At 41.7% G+C, this 19327-nt stretch overlaps 1 protein-coding gene across 7 annotated transcripts in view; it reads right to left on the minus strand.

The window, feature by feature from the left end:
- Positions 1–19327, minus strand: part of LOC101478180 (thyroid hormone receptor alpha) — a 106189-nt gene that overhangs the window by 18296 nt on the left and 68566 nt on the right. For 4 of the 7 annotated variants that reach the window (XM_076882894.1, XM_076882893.1, XM_004570308.4 and 1 more), the window contains 2 exons: positions 6317–6378; positions 2992–3113 (listed from right to left, as the gene is read on the minus strand). In XM_076882894.1, coding sequence (XP_076739009.1) covers positions 2992–3113; positions 6317–6378 — 184 coding nt within the window. Of the gene's footprint in view, positions 1–2991; positions 3114–6316; positions 6379–11169; positions 11506–19327 lie in introns of those variants that run through there. The other 3 variants (XM_012924428.4, XM_004570310.5, XM_076882896.1) reach the window with 3 other exon arrangements.

The raw sequence follows: 19327 nt of genomic DNA on the forward strand, positions 1-19327 counted from the left end.
AATGTACAGTATGGCACATATCACTGTATTTGACACAGGAGATTGATCAATCAATCAATCAATCAATCAATCAATCAATCAATCAATCAATCAATCAAAGCTTTATTCGTCACATGCAGGTTGCCCTGCAGTGAAATAGGACCCCCCCCGACCTTACACATATAGCACAAACATTACATAGGGATACAGGTCAGAGATTGGTAGAATCAGAAAAAAACATTGAAATGTACACTACACTGGGGAAAGTACAAGAGGAAAAAAAGAGACCCCTACTCATGCTATGCTTCCATGGTAGGACAGCATGAGAACAGGAAACAAAAAAACTCCTCTGCACAAGAAGCACATAAATGTCCACAGCACAACATTGTGAAGACATGACAAGCCACAGGGGTGGGTGGGGGTTGAGGAGTAATCCGAAGCGAACACAGCAGCCACCCTGCACAGCGCTACCATTCCAGCACGGCACACAGACCCGCCGTGCTGCCCCTTCAGGAAACAAGCATCGAAGGCGTTTGGAAGGGAGGGGGGATGAGTGCTTCCTTTAGTGATTTTTCCCCTGAATGTCAAACTGCTAAACACCTGGATTCTAAACATCATAAAAGGCTGTTTTTCTGTAGCCCACAAATCAAAAGGGACAAATAAAGACGCTATCAGACGTGTCAGACATGAGGCCCGATCACAGAATGGAAGGAACCAATCTTTCCACTCTTTGGCTGTGCTTTGTAAAATTGCAGTGCACAGGGGGATGGGGCTTTTTACTCTTGTTTTGTGCTGAGAAACTCATTTTTTTTAAACAACATTTAGAGTATTTAAGGTGGAACTGTTAATTTCCTGTGTGTGAATCCTTGTTTTACAGCCTTCTTACTATCAAAGAGCCGGCTGCTTTGAGTGAATGTGAAACTGCACTTATTTTTCTAAACACGTGTCAGATTGCTCATCTGCTCATGTGGAAAGGGTTTATAAATATGAGCATTTTCAAAAACCACTTGTTTACATTAGAAGAAAACTTGGCGTAGCTTATGAGGCAGTGGTGTTACTGGTCCATTCTACTTCACATCAAACTCAACTTTAATTGGTTTTATGAACTGAGACCAGTCTGACAGCACTGATGTGAACTGTAGTGACAGATTTTCAGTCAAACTCACCTACTGTGTATATTAGGACACCAAATGCGTTTTCATCTTGGGCTGCAATCAGTCCCAAACAAAGTCGTCATTCTTACTCATGCTGGGAGTACAGCAACTGTGGTACCAAACAGACTAAATAAAGACTAAAGTGATTTCCTTTAAATAGTAAAAACTGAATATTTTTAAACCAGTCATGCTGCCCAGTCACATGAGGATCGTTAACAACCTAAATTGTGTAGGATGGATTGTGGCGTGATCAGAAAGTAACAAAGAGGCTATTGCTACTGAAATTGCATGAATGCTTGTTAACATGGTTCAAAGGTTGCATAATACTCAAATTATAGCAACACTGCAGGGGCATTTGGGAGCTATGTAACTGCTGTATGCTATCCTGAGAAAAAGCTCCTCTCCACTGCAGAGCATCTATTCAGCTCTCTGACTACATACATATTGTAGCTGCACAGAATGAGCTCATCTTCATCTACACAACAACACAGCTCTGCATCAGTACGAGTGAAAGAAATGGTGTAAGATATTACTGAGGTGGATTAATACAAAGCATTAAGAATGAGACAGCCTGAACATACTAAAATCTGAGGTTGGAGAATGAATTTTGATGGTAGCTTTCAGCTCGGCTCCGGATTGAACAAAAGACTCCTGAGGGAACTAGCTAACCTCGTCAGAATAATTCAGTTAGCTGCGAAAATACATTGAGCTCACAATGGTTCTTTCTTACTGATCCTTCAGTGTTTCCTAAAGAAGTAAATGCAATTTTTATGTATAGAGTGAGGTGGGAGTGGAGGCACATGCAGGTGAAAGGAAACATAATCAGGAGGAGTAATCATAGCTGGCTCGTCAGGGAGCCGACGGACTTTTGTACCATTTTCCTCCGCAGCTTCAATTAGCTTGGCGTAGGGACACATGATTTTGGTTTATGCAGACTCTCATGTTTACCCTACAGAGGCGGCGGGAGCCTATGGCGCTGGAGTTGGAGTCTGTCCAAGACAAGAGACGTCCTGGAGAAACAGCTGAATGTCATCATAACAGTGAACAAGTCAGTTGCTGGTAGGGCAACAGAAGACATGACGGGCTGGGGCTAGCTCGTTAGCAGTGAAAGAACTTACAAATCACACTGTTCACTATCTGCAAAAGTACTAAAGTACAGCACAAATGATACCTGGGCAGCCCACCCAACTTCACGTTTATGTGTTTCGAACACTGAGCTTTTTCACGCTTAACTATTCAGCTACCTGTAGCTCTTTGAAATCAGTTTACAAGACAGTGTGCTACCTTTAAGATTAGGCTTACACCTTCCATTTTTGATAAAACTTATCGCTATGGCCTGAATCTTGCTTACTTATGCTCCAACAGGCCAGGCCGCTGTGGGCTTTCCATGAAACACTTTTTTCATTCACTCTTTTCACTCTCCACATGTTTATACAGTTTGCACTCTGTGTTTAGTCATTAGATCTTCTTCCTCAGTGTGTCTTTTGTCCTGCCTTTCTGCCCTGAACCCATTCCTTCTTGAAGATTCTTCCTGTTAAAACAGAGTTTTTCCTTCCCACTCTTGCCAGGTGCTTGCTCATAGGGGGTTGTGTGATTATTGAGGTTTTCTTTCGATTATATTAAGTCTTTACCTTACAATATAAACTGCCTTGAGATGACTGTTGTTCTGACTTGGTGATATATAGATAACAAAGAATTGAAGTAACTGCTTTCAGATTTATAAGTTCCTTTGTGGTGATGTTAACTGTCATTTTAGAGCTGGATCAGCCACCTCTACCTCCTGCCAGAGCTGTCAGAGTGTATAATACATGACAAACTAATATCTGCACCATGTTGATACAACAGAGGTGTTATGTACCTTGCAGCCCTCACAGGTGATGCAGCGGTAGTGGTACCCAGTCGCCTTGTCCCCACACACTACACATGGCTCGTCCTTCTCCAGGTAGCTGGGGATGTACCCTGGAACAGAGACGCTAAGAGCTATAGGAGAGGAAGAGGAGGTCGAAAAGGAAGATAGGATGGAATGAGAGATGGGTGAAGGAGTGCGAACAAGGGAGTACAAGCAAGATGGATGGTGAGGCGTGATGACGTAAGGGCAAGAGTGATAAAGGAAGATCAGGATGAATGGGGTCAGAGGGAGGAAGAGAAGAAGAGGAGAAGTAGTGATGAGGAGGAGTGGAGAAGGAAAGGAGGGGCGAGGATGAGTGTTATCACAGGGGCCTCAATGAAAGACCTGCATACATGGCCCCTACAGACTGTGATACCAGATGAAACATATACACAGTTGCAAGAATAAGACAGTATACCAATAACATGTGAGTTTTGAAGTCAGACGATTAAACTTCATCTTAGTCACAATTACAGACAACACAACCTGATTATTGCCAAGACTTGCACATCAAGATGAGAGAGAGTTCAGTTCATCGATATTTCTTCTCATCACACAGCAAGCTCCATCTCAAAGGTCAGAATTCTGATTTGATCATTCCAAAACCAGATGCTGTAGAGTGCAGTGAGGAATGCCCAGGAATGGCCAACTCTCTGCCATCTATAATCCAGTTTTGAGATCCCTTCCCAGACGCCTTAATGCCCACTCACATCCTGGGCCATCTGACCTCAGGAATTCGCATGATAAGGTGGGGCCAGGTTTCACAATGAACACACCCGAAACTCTGGCTGATTGGGACACACACCCAGTTTCACACCTTGGCTCAGGCGATTAGAGGATCATCAGGGGGTCCTTTTGTCCCTCTGTGGGGGGAAACTCCCACTAGGTTTAAATCTGGGACTCTCCACCATTTGACCTTAGAACTGAAGAAGCTTCTCGGATGAGAGGTGAAACGTCTTCAAGCAACTTAAAGAAGTCCAGACGCTTTTCTTTGCAAGCTCCTTTGACTACGATGACCTGGATGACTGAGAACCTTCACAGACATCCAAAACCAGAGTTTTCCTCTTTTTCAGCCATTCTGATATTTGTTCACTTGTGTGCTTTAGGATCAGAAGCTTCATTCTCCTATAATCTTATATGTTTTGACACAATTCTGAATTCCCATATCCCTCAATGACTGCAAGGATCCTGGCCTTGAGGAAATCAACTCTAAGCCACAATGCTACTTCCACCACACTTCACGGTGGGGATGATGTTTTGGTGCAGTACCTTTTCAGTGTCAGGCAAAAGCTCAGATTTTGTCTCTTCACGTTACGTGCTTTTTCATGAACAAAGACTAAAGCTAAGTGTAGGGATTTCTGCAAACATTTTACTCCAAACGCTGGGTTCTTTCCAATCTGCCAGGACTGCATGTTGTGTTCTTGGTGTCCTGAACTTTGCTCCATTTGTGGGCAGTTTGCCTATCCATGGACTGATGTACAGCCAAGTCTTGTTTTTGTAGCCTTTGCCAGCTTCATACCTCTTTTAAGGTCGTCTAAAAGTTTTGAGCAATAATTGAGGAAGAGTTCACACCAGCCAGCCTTTTTTAAAGATGATAAGACTAGTAAACAGATTTTTTATGGCTTTACTAATAGGGGGAGGGGGGCTCTATAACCAACAATTGCAGTCTCCTTAATAGGAGCACCTCACTCCCAGAACCTTTTGGAGAAATCACTCGCACAAAGTTTTTCTTCCCTGCTTTTGTCTGTAAATGTGACTTAGACTTAAGGTCAAAGATTAAGAGTGGAAAGCCGGTTAATTAAATCCTTGTATAACAACCTTTTTCTTGCAACTTTAAGACAGGCCGTCTTCCCCACAGACTCCGATATCATGCCAGCTTATAAGGTTTACACTCACATTCCCAGAATTCATGAAATATGCTTTTCATCTTCACATTTCATTGACTAATTTATTTCTCTTCAGAAGTTTCCTTGAACTCTTTGATCCTCTGAAGTCACACAATATGAATATATGTAACGTACATAAGAATTCTAACCTCTAAGCTGTCATGTAGTTGCACAAGGACCACCAACCACCCAAAGCACAGGTGCAAACAATAACCCACATGTACAGACGCTGCTGGAAATCACAAAAGTAAAGTCTGCTCCACAGGGAGCATACTTCTTCAGTCAATCCTCTTGTACTACTGAAGCGAAGAAGGAAAAAAAGTAGATCCATTCTGATTCTGTATAATTTCATGCGATAATGTATAATAAACATATAAAAGTGAACGAACAATGCTGTTCCTGAGTCAAGTGGTTTACAAGAAGTCTTTGCATCTTCATCACAGACGGGATTTGCAACATAGCTTTGGTCGTGATGTAACAGTTATCTTGTACAAGACCTACCAACTAATTGGTGACTGGCAACCATTGGGATCTCGGGAAAAAGTGTATTTCCTGACAGTGATGCATCCAAAAATTCCTTGTGACTGTTTTGGTCGTTAGCAGACTAGCACACTCAACTACGGATTCTGTGGAAAATGTTAAATTGTCTGAAACCACACGCAACTACTGTGAAAAGTGTGGCCCAAACCTTTAGCCATCAAGTAAAAGTTGGATCTTTTGAAATGCACTGGTTCCAGCATTAAGGCCCACCTTGTATTAAATGTGAACGTTCCAGTTTTAGTGCGCAGGAAGAGCCCAATTAAAGACATGTCTAGGTTCAAAGACTGTTGTGATTTTGCAATTTCAATACATACAATTCATAATCCAGATTTGTAATTAAGCACCCCTACACCACAAGCTACCACTATGGAAAACACTACATTTGCCCCGATTAATTTGGCTCGACGATATCTGAGGCTAGCATATTAAATCAGGAAAAAAAAAAAAATCATGAACAAAATACAAAGTTTACAGGTAGAAATAAATGCTGATTCTGTTTATTTATCCATAACATGAATAATGATTATTGCATACATCTATTTCTTTTCTGATATAATCCATTAAAGATTAGTCCTGAACATTCATAGACCTGCCTAACCAATCCCCCTTGGTTAGCTGATTTGTGTTCAACAAGGCCTCTGAGGGAAACTATACAATGGTGACGAGGAATAATCATATTCCTGACAATAAGGACACCACTGAAAACCCAGGGGAGCTGCCGAGTCACGGATTTAAACCAATCACTGGCCGAATCCAGCAGTACATCAAAAGACATCGTCTTAGAGGAAATATGCTTTGAATTGTGTTCACTTCCATGTGGGGGGTGACACAAACAACACGAGTGAGGCAGAGATAATGAAGTTAGTTACCGGACATGCTCTTCACTGAGCACTGGCTGTTCTTTCTCTTCCTTTTCGGCACATCTGGCCATCTGGGAGGGTGGAGGAGAAGAGGGTGGAAGGGAAAAAAGACATAAGTGATTAAAAAAAGATAACATTATAGCAGCTTCAGGAAAAAGATCATTAATAAGATTTCTTTTTCCAAGTCAGATAATGCAAAGACAGTTTCTGTTTTGTTTTTTTTGGTAATTAACTACATTAAAAAAGACATAAGATAACACTGCTAGAAAAACTGGTAGAGAAACGTGGAAACTATGCTGCATTTTAGATATTTAAAGGAATCCTCTCCATAAATATGTTGGTCTGCAGTCATAGCACAGACTTACATTTTACATTTGGTTTGCTGGGTAACCAGTCTGACACTTGACATTATATAAGAGCTGTTAGTTTGCTATGAAAATGTTTTTAATTTCTAAAGATCTACTCGTCAAGGTTGTCACTTGTCTCAGACTCTTTTCGCTCTTTACATTGAACCTTTAGCACAGGCAATAAGAGAAAATAATAGTATTCATGGGGTCGTAGTTAATTCAAGAGAACACAAAATAGCTGATGATGTCCTTTTGTACTTGCCGAATGTACTGACCCCCCTGTTCTGGTCGACTGGTTGAGCGTTGTTGAGGAGATTCATAAAATGGAAAAACTTACCTTTTTGTTAAGGCTGCAAGCTAATATTTATACCACGAGATGGGACAAGTGGTTGAAATATATCCGAAATTAGAATTTTTTTTCTTCCTTTCTCCTGTTTGTGCCTACCCACATCTATATAAACTCTTGCATGCCTCTCCGAGGCTGCTCTTACATCTGTATATGTGCTGTCAATTCATGGATATAAAGTCATGTTCTCACTGCCAGAATTGCTTTGTGGGAAAAAGCTGTGCTTTTCAGTCGACTGCTTGTTTTCTTATTGTTGTTTTTGGTTGTTTGTTGTTTTCCTTTTCTGTTAAAATACGTAAAACCTTTATTAAAAGTGTCTCCTTGTCTTGCTTGTTTTGAAATATGTTCAACACGTGGTCCCAAAATGAGTTCCTGTGATAAATTTGCTAAAGTCATGGTTGAGCGTGGTGCTAATTAGCAATCCAAACCACCACAATATGCATGGTAAACAAATACAGCACAGTCTCTTCAAACGCCACTTCAGCCTCGTCTATGGTTACAGCAGAAACAGGCTGGTATATTTGAATCTTGTTATTTCGCTGCACTATTGAGTTTGTTCTGCAAATAGACTTTGGTTTGAGCCCATTTCCTTTTTGTTGCTAGGCAAAATTCTTACCTTGTTTAACCTTACTTGACGAACTATGCTACCCAAGCTAGCTTGAGTAGTGTTAGTCGATAATGGCACAGATCAAACACTTGACCATACACGGTAATGACCGGTTTAAAAACAAACAAATAAAACGATAGAATAAGAACAGGATAGTTTACAAATTACCGAGTGTTGTCGCGTCATTTATGGCGGGGTCTAATGTCAGTTTGTACTGCAAGCATTCTGCACATGTTAGCATACTATGAATGGCTGGATGGACAAATGAACTGATAGGCAACAAAGTTTAACTTCCAACACTTTTGGGGGATTACTGACAAACTCTGGTCACGGATTCAAAACTGAATCATACCAATGCTTCCCATGCATGGAAATGAAGGCCACTCCACTATCCTCTCCACTTAAAGACTGCACATGCACCATTCATCCCCACCTTCTGTCGCTTTCTATAATTTTGTATCCTTCTCCTTTATCACGCTCACATGACAAATTCTGTTATTTGCAGCAGATTTGGATTACCACACTCTCTCCATCTCCCCCTCCCTTCCCCCCCATCTATCCACATGTTTGGCTGTTTGCTCCACACCCCTCGCATTCCCATTTTCTCTGTCTCTTTAAAAGCTCTCTCTCCAAACCACTGTCACTTTGTCGGCTCACAGCTACTGCTATATTCCCTCGATCCTCCCAGTGATTTCTGTCTTTCCCTCCGCCCCACCTCTTTCCTCTTCTCCTCCCTCAACTTCCATCAACACTATTAGGTAACACCACTGTCGTCCCTCCTTCCCCCTGCTCACTGGCTGTCAAATCCACTTTGCTCTTCCAACCTAAAAAAAAGAAAAGAAAAAAAATCCTCTGACGTCTCTTTTTCAGTTCTTGCTGCTCTTCACGGTCCATGAAACATATTATCTTTAAAACAGTGCACATGGTGAGGCAGTAACATGGTGGGAAACTGCCTGCTCTGGTAGCTGATCAATGTAAACTGAACTGGAGTTTATGTCAGTGTTGACAGCTCTTGTATACATTTTCTACAATGTGAAGGAATAACTCAAATGTGCAAGTTAGTGAGGTTTGGAAAAATTTCCAGAGAATGATTTAGCGCTACTTGAAATCCAAATCCAACTTAAAAAAAAATGACAATCCACAGGGGAGAGGAAGTTTACGTCTTTTGAAAACTGCAATCAGAATCAGAATCAGAATCAGAATGGGTTTATTGCCAGATGTTGAGGTTTACAACATTAGGAAATTGCTGCGGTGCTTCAGTGCAGACAATAAGAATTAAAGTGCTATGTAGAAAGAAAGATATGTGCATGAGATATACATGAGATATATACATGAGAATAAGAATTATGAGTGCTACGTAGAAAGATATATACATGAGTGCAGGTGGTGATCAGTGCCAAACATGAAATGATGCAGTGACACAGCGTAGGGTCATGTGTTAGTGGCGGGGACAATCATGTGGTTATTGTTCATGTGTCCAACAGCAGAGGGGAAGAAACTGTTCTTATGGCGAGAGGTTCTGGTGCGAATGGACCGGAGCCTCCTGCCTGAGGGGAGCAGGTCAAACAGACTGTGTCCAGGGTGAGAAGGGTCAGCTGAGATCCGAGCTGCACGCCGCAGTGTCCTGGAGGTGTACAGGTCCTGCAGAGATGGGAGTCTGCAGCCAATCACCTTCTCAGCAGAGCGCACAACACGCTGCAGTCTCTGTTTGTCCCTGATAGTGGCTCCAGCGTACCACACGGTGATGGAGGAGGTGAGGATGGACTCGATGATTGCGGTGTAGAATTGCATCATCGTCCGTGTTGGCAGGTTGAATTTCTTCAGCTGCCTCAGGAAGTACATCCTCTGCTGGGCTTTCTTGATGACGGAGGTGATGGTGGGCTCCCACTTCAGGTCCTGGGTGATGGTGGTACCCAGGAAGCGGAATGAGTCCACAGAGGTGATGGGGGTGTCAGTCAGGATGATGGGGGGGAGTGGGGCTGTGTGCTTCCTGAAGTCCACAATAATCTCCACTGTCTTCATAAAGCTGCAACCATTTATTCCTGACCGCTATGGGGGCAGCAGAACAGAACAGGCTGAAGACGTCCAGCCCTCAGTGGTCTCCATGGTGGTTATAGAGAAGAAGGGTGAACAATTACAGTTTTGTATTTATACATATATTTTTTAGCAAGTTGTTGTGGTGTCTGCCATTTATCAATGAGAAAAACCTGATATGTTGTGAATCTCAGTAAGCTGCAAATCTATGCAAAAGGCGACTGCTAGAGCAAACAATCAGTCATATATGACAATTATCAGAGCACAAATCTTTGCGTTTGATTTGTGTACCAAAATCATTCTTAATATCTACTTTCATACCAAACCAATGTGTCCTTAAACATAAACCCGTTAATGAGTTTGTTTGAATGCCTGACAGGATGGTAGCAGGATGTTACTTTGAAATGGGAACATTTATTTTGTTGCCAGACAAACCGGTAACACGCATTTTTGGATAATTTTAGGATAAAAAGAAATGCACAGATCATTTTACATGTTGAGCTGAAACTCAGTCAGCTTGAGTCCTTACAATGGATCTCTTGCAGGTGCGTCACTGAATTGAAAATGAGCCTTAATTGCTCTGAAAAGCAGGGCAGCATTTTTGCATATTGTCTTTTGCATATCAAATATCACCATACCCAACTTTGACTGCCATTCTTATCAAAGAGTTGGGACAGAGATACTGCGACAGTTGGACTAGCCCATCTTCCAATGACAGTAGTTTTCACTGTGTGTGGGTGTACACAACTTTCTTATAGATGTCCCCTGGAGTTCTGAGGATTTTCTGCCCTGGCTTTTGGTCTCAAAACGGATTGTAATGATCGGTTCTTGTGACACCCTTAATGAGCTTGTTTAAACCATTACCATCTTCGTTAGATTTTAAACACTATAACTACCTAATTAATTAATTGATAACTTTGTGAGTTAGTTGAACAAGCAGTCTTAGGCTGATTTGTTAATGTTACTACTCTTGTAACAAGCTACTTGGCATCCATGCTACGGCAGCTTTAAATAGAACCTTTGCCTTAATGAGATTCCCTTTGACAAAGAAATAAATAGAAACTATCCAAAGTGCATTTCTGTTAAAATATAACATACATTTTGTGAAAATGGAAACAATTATGTGGTTGCAAAGACAGACACAGGAGCTGGTCTAGAGCTCTGTCCTGGGGCATCAGTTGAATGATCTGGATGTGGTACATGCACTCACAACAGATTTATTGTTAAACTAGCAAGGCTTACAGAATCACTAACATCCTTTCAGATTTCAGACATTTCATCAGATGAAAGTAAATTAATGCAATCATCCCTTGGAAATCAAATTTCTGGACTACTGTTATGAATTTGTGACTAATAAACTGGTTTACAGATAGCAAAGACCATAAACAGGACTCAACACACACAGACATCTCATACTTAATCTGTTATGAGCATGTGACAGGGGGCACAGATGCCAGCAGAGCACACACCCACTTCCAACAGACATACACGCAATCGCAGAGAAATGCACTCCCGCAATCACACCAACCTGTTGATGCAGTACGGCTGTAAGATATGCATGTTGCTCCTTTTGAAGGAATATCAGCAGGAGATGATGCAGCCCAGCAGCACCGTCTGCTGATCCAGCCTCCCAGGAAGTTACTGCACGTGTCCCACTCAGCCTGGTTCACATGAACACAAGCTGTGTTTGCAGACCTCAAATCCCCGACTATAAGCCTCCCACTGAACTCAGCAACGAGTTGATCCCAGACAAATGCAAAAGAACTGAGCTTGAGTTGCTGCAATCAACTGAAACAGACTTCACTAGTAGCTGTGTGCCTCAGACTGGCTGCTGGGAGGAACGGCCACTCTGTTTATTTCCCTCCACCAGCCTGCCTCCCTCTTGCTCTCCCTTCTTTCTAGTTGCTCCCTCCCTCCCTCCCTCCATGTCTGCACGGCATGGTGTAGTTCCTCCCCCCTAAGTGTCATGCTCTCTGTCATCACAACACAACTCGTCATGCCCAGATTTACCTTGTACAACCTCTCTCTGTCTCTTCCTGTCCTTGCTTTATTACTCACGTTACGTGTTTCTTCAGCGCGACTTTCCCTCTTCTCCGTCTCCGGCTCTGTCACCTGTCGTTCCTGCTGATATTTTTACATTTGACTCCTGTCACTTTTCTGGTGCATGACCTCTTTGCTAGCATCCTTCTACTTTGCCCTTTTTATTTCGTTCCCCAAGAGGAAAAAAACAAAACTGTTGCCTCTCTGGATCCAAACTCACTTAAGCTTTAATGCTAACTTGATTACATAACAGCAGTCTGATGCAGTCTCCCTAGTAGAGCCAAGCGAAGTCTTATGAGGACACAGAGATGCTAGATATCTCATCAATTGAATTAGCCTTGTCTGTGATCTCTTTTTGCTCCTTGTGAAATCATAAGTTGTAGCTGGTTCAAATTTACCTGGGAGGGTGTAGCTGAATGATCCCAAGCAGGGTTCATCTGAGGCAGAAGAGCCAAACAACAAGCTCCACAACAAGCCATAAATACATAAGTAACGCTTTCATTTGCTCATTATTTCTTCTTGCTGTTTTCCCAGTTTCACTTCCAGCAGCTTTAACATTAAAGGCCGACCATGAAAGGGAATGACTTATAAACTGACTTTGCCTTTCCAACTGATGGATTGCTTTGACTTTAGAGATGCAGAACTATAACTGACAGCATGCAAATTTATTTGTCAAACTTTTATTTAAATGAATATTCTGTTTCAAAATAAAATATTGTCATTTAATATCTTGCACGTTCATACAGGACCTTCTGACTCCACAGGTTACTGTACGTCCCACTTTAACCAATATCCACGACTCTGTCATTCTTAAAAACGCAAACTGCTTACATAATAATGACGTCTTTATTTGTTGTTCTGTTTTTTTCTTCTTCTTCTTTGAATTATGAACATAAAAATGTACCATCAGATTCCGAACCACCATGCAGTACCATCTGGAGCCCATCTGATTGGCAACAGCTTCATTTTTCACCACAACAATGATCTCAAACACACTTTCAATGCAGTAAAAGCACACCTGGATAGTGCTCCAGTGCGTGTGTTTTTTTGCCCTCCATAGAGCCTGGAGCACAACATTATTCAAGCAGTGTGGAGAAAGGACCACAAAGGTGGCCAACATCCAGAGAAGAGCTTTGGATGCCTTTCTAGAAGCCTGTTGAACTTTTCCTGAAGAGTACTTAAAGAAAGCTGCCTAGGAGAGTTCCCGCTAATTTAAATAAAAATAATGATAAAGATGACTTTTCTTTTGGCTTCCACATGTTTCCATTTATGTTAGCTATTGTGGCAATAAATCACAGGACCTGTTTTTATATGAGAGTGCAAAATGTGCACTCCTAGCATGTCGTCCGCAGTAAAGGCTAAACATATTAGACACATCTACGACTGATCAGCTCTGGTGCCTTTTATTGACAGCAGCAGTTAAACTTAAAAAAAAAAAGCAACTAAGCAAGAAGTTTTTATATGAACTGATGTCAACATTTTGATAATGCGCACAACAGCTTGCTTTGACATTTTAGTGTGGCAAAACTAGGTAATTACCATTAAACAAAACAAATCAGTGTTTGGCAAACGAGAATGCTGAAGTAATGATAGGTCCAGATAAGTTGGGAAGTCGGGGAAGTCGGGGACTACCAGAGTGATAACATTTATCCTGAGGGGATCATGTGTGTCTTCAATCAAATTTATTATGGTCTGCTTTAAGCTATTATTTTTCAAGACATTTCAAGCTTGCTGGTTTCACCAAAGGAAAATGTCAGGGAAATGTCAACCTCAAAGTGATAAGACTTACTATTCCGGAGAATGTAAATGCCAAATTTTCATGGCAATTCACCCAATAGTTGGAGAGAAGTATGAGAGATCAGGGTAAAAGCGGTCGACTGACTTGTAGATCTATAAAACCACATCACTAAAATTAAGAGGGAGATGTCCAACTCCAAGTGGAACTAATTGTGTTTTCTTGATTTACTATAAAGTAAACGGTGATTCTGGGTATGAGACAAGCAGAAACCTGTGGCCTGAAACATGAAGCCAATGGAGACAAAAACTGCACTGGCTAATAGAGTTTTTATAATGTTGAATTTTACACTGCTAAACAGCAGGTGCATACCCTAGTTTAGTTAGTGTTATAGCTAATTTCCAGCTTTTCGAATACTGTACGTTAGGTACAAGAAGTTCCTCTGAACTACACGTTTCCATCACGTCTGTCATGTTGCTGGTTTCTGGAGCAAATTTGAGAAAGAACATGAGGAAATGTTCTCTCACTTGCATGAATGAAATTCTAGTATTTTATTTGTATGTTGCCTAACAAGCATATGTGTGTTTTTGCCTTGCACACATGCAGCCTATAGATGCATCTGTAACTACAGTATGGTCTCTTTTTGTTTTTTGTTTTTTTAAAAACAGGCAACAAAATGTCAGGTTCCTTGTAAATGCTGGCAGTAATCTCAGTCATGCCACAGTCTCCAAATCTTGCTTTTTCATTGAATGACTGTGGCTGTAAATAGACTGATGGACTGTTAAACAGACTAATACAACCACGGCTTGTATTCACAAAGCGTCCTTGTACTAAGATTAACTCCTCATGACGAAATTCTTAGAAAAGTCTTAGAATTATGACATTTGCTAGGAAGAGAGTTAAAACTAAATCCTGATAAAATAAATACACCAATCAACACGGGTTATATCCAAAAATGTTAGCCCTTAGGACAGCTGATGAGGTGAAAAAACAAACTGTTTCACGAAGCTTAAGACTTGTTAAAAAGAGGGAGAAACAACGGCAACATAATTGTAGTCCTGATGTGGCACACTGAAATGAAAGGACATCACCTTCTTCCTCCTGGTGAGCAAACAGAATATTTGCTTATTCAGTTTGCAAAATCTAATAATGCAATTAATTCATCTTTTTCAGTTTAAGAAGATCCAATCATCACTAACCCATTCCCACCAGACAATCTGCACTTTGTGTTACCCTGAACAATAAAACAGCATCCAAAAACAACAAGGCGGTACACATAATACATGCTCTTTTTAATAAAATAACCACCAACAGAAAGGAGGGAATGCTGCAGAGCCACAAAACTACCAATGAAATTAAGTAGTTAATGCAATTTATGCATCAAATGGATTTGCTTGAGAGGAAAAAATACTAACCTATTAAACATTTATTATTAGCTTAACTAGAGTGGCAAGAGTGGATACGAGGACATCAGTGCTGGCACAGAGGGTACACTGTACTACACAGAGAAGTCCTTGATGTACACAACAGCAAAAACTCCCATGCGTTTCTTTACAAGGTGAGGAAGAAATGTCCATTAAGAATTGCAAAAGTCACTTCAGTTCAGGTAGCGTTATATTTGCTCCCCACTTTACTGTTCATCTTTCTTTCTCTCTTAAAAACAGTTCTTCAATGATTCTGCATTCAAATGATGCATAAAATGTAACTTTTATTGAATAGAATATTTTCATTTATGTCTGTCTATCTTGCATCGTGTCTTTTTGTCTGTCATTCCTCTCCTTTAGTTCCCCACCTCTGCTAACGTCTTTCTTTTTACTGACAATGTCACCCTTTTTGTTAGGCTCCAACAAACCACTGACAGTTTTAGCAACACCTCAAGGTAAATTCCACAGCGTCAGCTATCTGTCAGCTGCGTCGCTGACTTGAAGAGCTGGAAACAGCATTGAAAAGGTTTTTATAGAAAACTGTGGTGATACTTGTACATTTAGTTTACTGTTGACAGAGCAGTTGTTCAGTTTTATGTCTGACTCTGCTGTTAGACACACTAGGTAACCCGCCTGACGCAGGAATGTGTTGCTACAGTATGCATCTGCCCACACTGATAACTTTTTAAAAAGCCTTCATGGTTCCGTAAGTGTCATCGTCTCTGCAGCATTAAAAAATGATGCAGAGGTCTGACCTCTGTGACTGTGGAAGGGTCATACAGTTGCTTTCCTCTGGTGGTTACACAAAAAACACACACAGATAGAGGCAGTGTTATGTCACTATCAGTGCTGGGTACTCATGTTGTAGTGCTGGTGTCCTTCCTAATTATTTCCTAGAGGACTGAAAACTGCCACACTAAGGACTACATATTTACTTGTATAAAATAAGGAAGCATAACTGAATCTTGAGATATAAAGTCTACTCTCCTTGTTGCTGTTCAGCTTGTAGCCTCATCTCAGTGATCACTGCTGCTGTGGTGTAGATCAGCTGGTTGGTTTCGTGATGGTAGCAAGTAGGGATTGCCCATAATGCCCCATTCACACCTTCTAGTAGACCTTCAGAAGGTACTTCATGTAGTCACGGAGGGTCCAGGTTTCCAGCTTAGCCATGATCATGATGGCATCAGCTCGAGGGTCGTCAGGTCCTGCGCAGACCAACTGTGTGAGGTGATGGAGCACCTCTTCAACCTGAGCCTGAGGCTGGGGAGAGTCCCACAGCTCTGGAAAACCTCCTGTGTTGTACCAGTGCCAAAGACCTCACGCTCCAAGGACCTCAACAGCTACAGGCCGGTGGCTCTGACATCCCACCTGATGAAGACCCTGGAGCGGCTGGTCCTGGCTCAGCTTCGGGACCTGGTGAGCTCATTGTTGGACCCACTTCAGTTTGCTTACCAGCCTGGCATTGGAGCGGATGATGCCGTCATTCACCTCCTACATCGTTCCCTCGCTCACCTGGAGACCGCTGGAGCACTGTGAGAATCATGTTCTTTGATTTCTCCAGTGCCTTCAACACCATTCTTCCCACGGTCCTGAAGGACAAGCTGGAGAACTCTGGAGTGGACCATCACCTCACAACCTGGATTTTGGACTACCTCACCGATCGACCACAGTATGTGAGAACTCAGGGCTGTGTGTTGGACAGGGTCGTCTGCAGTACGGGGGCCCCACAGGGAACGGTTCTAGCTGCGTTCCTCTTCACCATCTACACTGCAGACTTCTCCCACAATTCCACCCAGTGCTTCCTGCAGAAGTTCTCTGACGACTCTGCAATAGTCGGCCTCATCACTGATGGACACAACAAGGAGTACAGAGATCTGACCTTAGACTTTGTGGAGTGGTGCCAGCTGAACTACCTCCAGATCAACACTAGTAAAAGGAGTTGGTGGTAGACTTCCGCAGGCACAAGCATCCTCCACTGCAACCACTGAACATCCAAGGATGGACATCGAGGCTGTGGACAGCTACAGATACCTTGGTGTTCATCTGAACAATAAACTGGACTGGACTCATAATTCGTTTTCTCATACTTTGGTCAATTACTTTTCACAGTGTTATCAGTTCTGTCACTAGTTAGCTAACGTAAACTAATGTAAGTCTATAAGTCGCAACCAACCAGCCAACCAACCGGTGACGTAATGTTCTGTACTGGCACAAGAAAGCGTTAAACATGTTCTTAAAACTTAAAGTTTAAACATTTATTTCTTAAACCCAGCTTCACAGACAGTATTACATTTATGTGAGTTAAGAGTAGGGCTCCATAATGTAAATTAGACTTTATACATGTAGAGTTTACTGACAGAGAAGGCTACACCTACGGCTTGGGTTGGGTGGAGCTGCTGCTCCTGGCAGATTACAGTGCCAAAGCTGTCGCTAGATACGCCTGCCATAAAACTATTCTTATACCAAACATACCATCAAATCCAAAATTCCATCCAAGTAACTCAGAGGAACTCTTCAAAACTGTTGGTATCAAAGCATTTCAACAATAAAAAAGAGGCAGCAAAACTAAAACACTGGAAGCACACTGGGACAAATCCTTTGCTGTCCAAAAGGAAAACGAAAGCAGATGAATGTGAAAAACAAAGGCAAGGCCATCTGGAATAATGTGCTCTAAATAGAAGAGACAAAGACGGTTGTTTGCCAGAGTAATAATAGACAGATTTGGTGTAGACGAAACCATCCCCTTTTAGAATAACCTCAAGAACCTCAACAATGAAACACCAGGGTGCATGTGTTTCTGAAAGAAATAGGACCAACTATCAGAACTTCAATGTTCAAGTGTTTACAGTCATGATTTTTCAATAAATAGCAGTGGAACGGTCAGATATTGTGTTGTTGTTTATGGAAATTTTTACAGAATCTATCAATTTAAATCTACAGTAGACAGGAAGGTAGGTGATGGGCAGCAGATTGATCTGAATAGATTGCACTGGTCAATCTCAATCACCTTCAAAACAATCCATAAGGAAATAGCTTATTTAAGCTCTCCTGGGGGAACTGTATCCCAGAGATCTGAAGAATCAATACCAAAGCTGTGGCCCAATCCGTCACTGAGACCTTTTCATGGTGGTTTCTCCTTTAATCTGTATATTTGATATAAATGGTGAAGACTTGAGAGTTCAAGGTCAATGTTTAAAGAACAGCATGCAACTGTTTTTTCTGTTGTTTTTTTAACATGTGAATTTCACTCTACTCAAGATGTGGACCAATAATCCTGTGGCAACAGTTGAATACTGTCTTCTGCGGCTCTGGTGGAACGTTCCCTAAAGACAAATGCTGAAGCGTGGAGGTTAAGAGAAGCGACTCTGTTGTAGAAGACAGCGAGTGAATGTTCTCCAGTTGTAGAGTGGACTGAAATGCTCAAGGTCTGAGTAAAGCTTGCTGAGCTGACTCAGATAACAAATTCACAGCTGTGTCTTCAGTTCCTGAGTGCAGATCTTATAACATGTTCTAAGTATTGTTAACACCCTGGAACTTCAAAGCGCTAATTTTCTCTTTCTGCCTCTGTCAATATAGGAATGCTCGTAATCCGGCACCACCTGCTAAGTCTTACTGATGTTAAGAGGGAGGTCATATGGGTGTCACTGCTGCGACATCTCTCTTTATGTTTGCCCTACAGGCTGTTGATCTGTCTTCTGTTCTTCACAGTGACGCTGCAGGCATGTGAGGCCAAAAGAGATGACAAACAGCACAAGTACCTAAAAACCAAACTGCACAGTAGCTTTTAATACTTGATTTTGACACAGGATGTCATATGATAGATAACCTTCGTGCTCAAATTAAATTACAGGTAGGGCTGCCATGACTAGTCACGATTACTAGCAAAATTGTTGACGACTAATTTAATAGTTGACGAGTTGTTTGAAGCTTTGTAAGAACCAGAAAGACGCAGGAATAGGTAGTAGGATTTAAGAGTGTAATAACGGACTGAAACAGAAGATGGCAGAAATGCATCTACAAGGATGCCAGCTGCCGTTAAACGCCAAAGAAGAAGAAGCAGCAATCTTCGGTATCGTAGCTGTGTCCAAATTCAGGGGCCGCATTCTTCGGAGGCCACATTGATAGGCCGATTACATGACAGCGACGCGACGAAGGCTGTCCACGTTTGAAGACTCCTCCAAATGCGTCCTCCTTCTCCCTAGATTTGAAGGATGGGTCGGGTGTATCCTTCGTGGCCCAATCTATCCCAGAATTCAATGGTTGATTCTGTTGCTTGTTTTAAACTCATTTATTTTAGTGTAAGAACAACTATTTTAAACAGCTGTGCGCACATGCACTACAAAATTACAAAAAGCTCAATCTTTTACTAAAATATGAAGGAAGCTGTAAAGAGCCATGCAGTTTGATATAAACGTCAGGATAAAAAAAATACTCATCAATGAATAAAACAGGAAAAGAGCATTTTTTTAAAGGAGAAATGTGAAACC

The sequence above is a fragment of the Maylandia zebra genome, linkage group LG4 (genome assembly GCF_041146795.1).
Source record: "Maylandia zebra isolate NMK-2024a linkage group LG4, Mzebra_GT3a, whole genome shotgun sequence".
Lineage (NCBI taxonomy): Eukaryota > Metazoa > Chordata > Actinopteri > Cichliformes > Cichlidae > Maylandia > Maylandia zebra.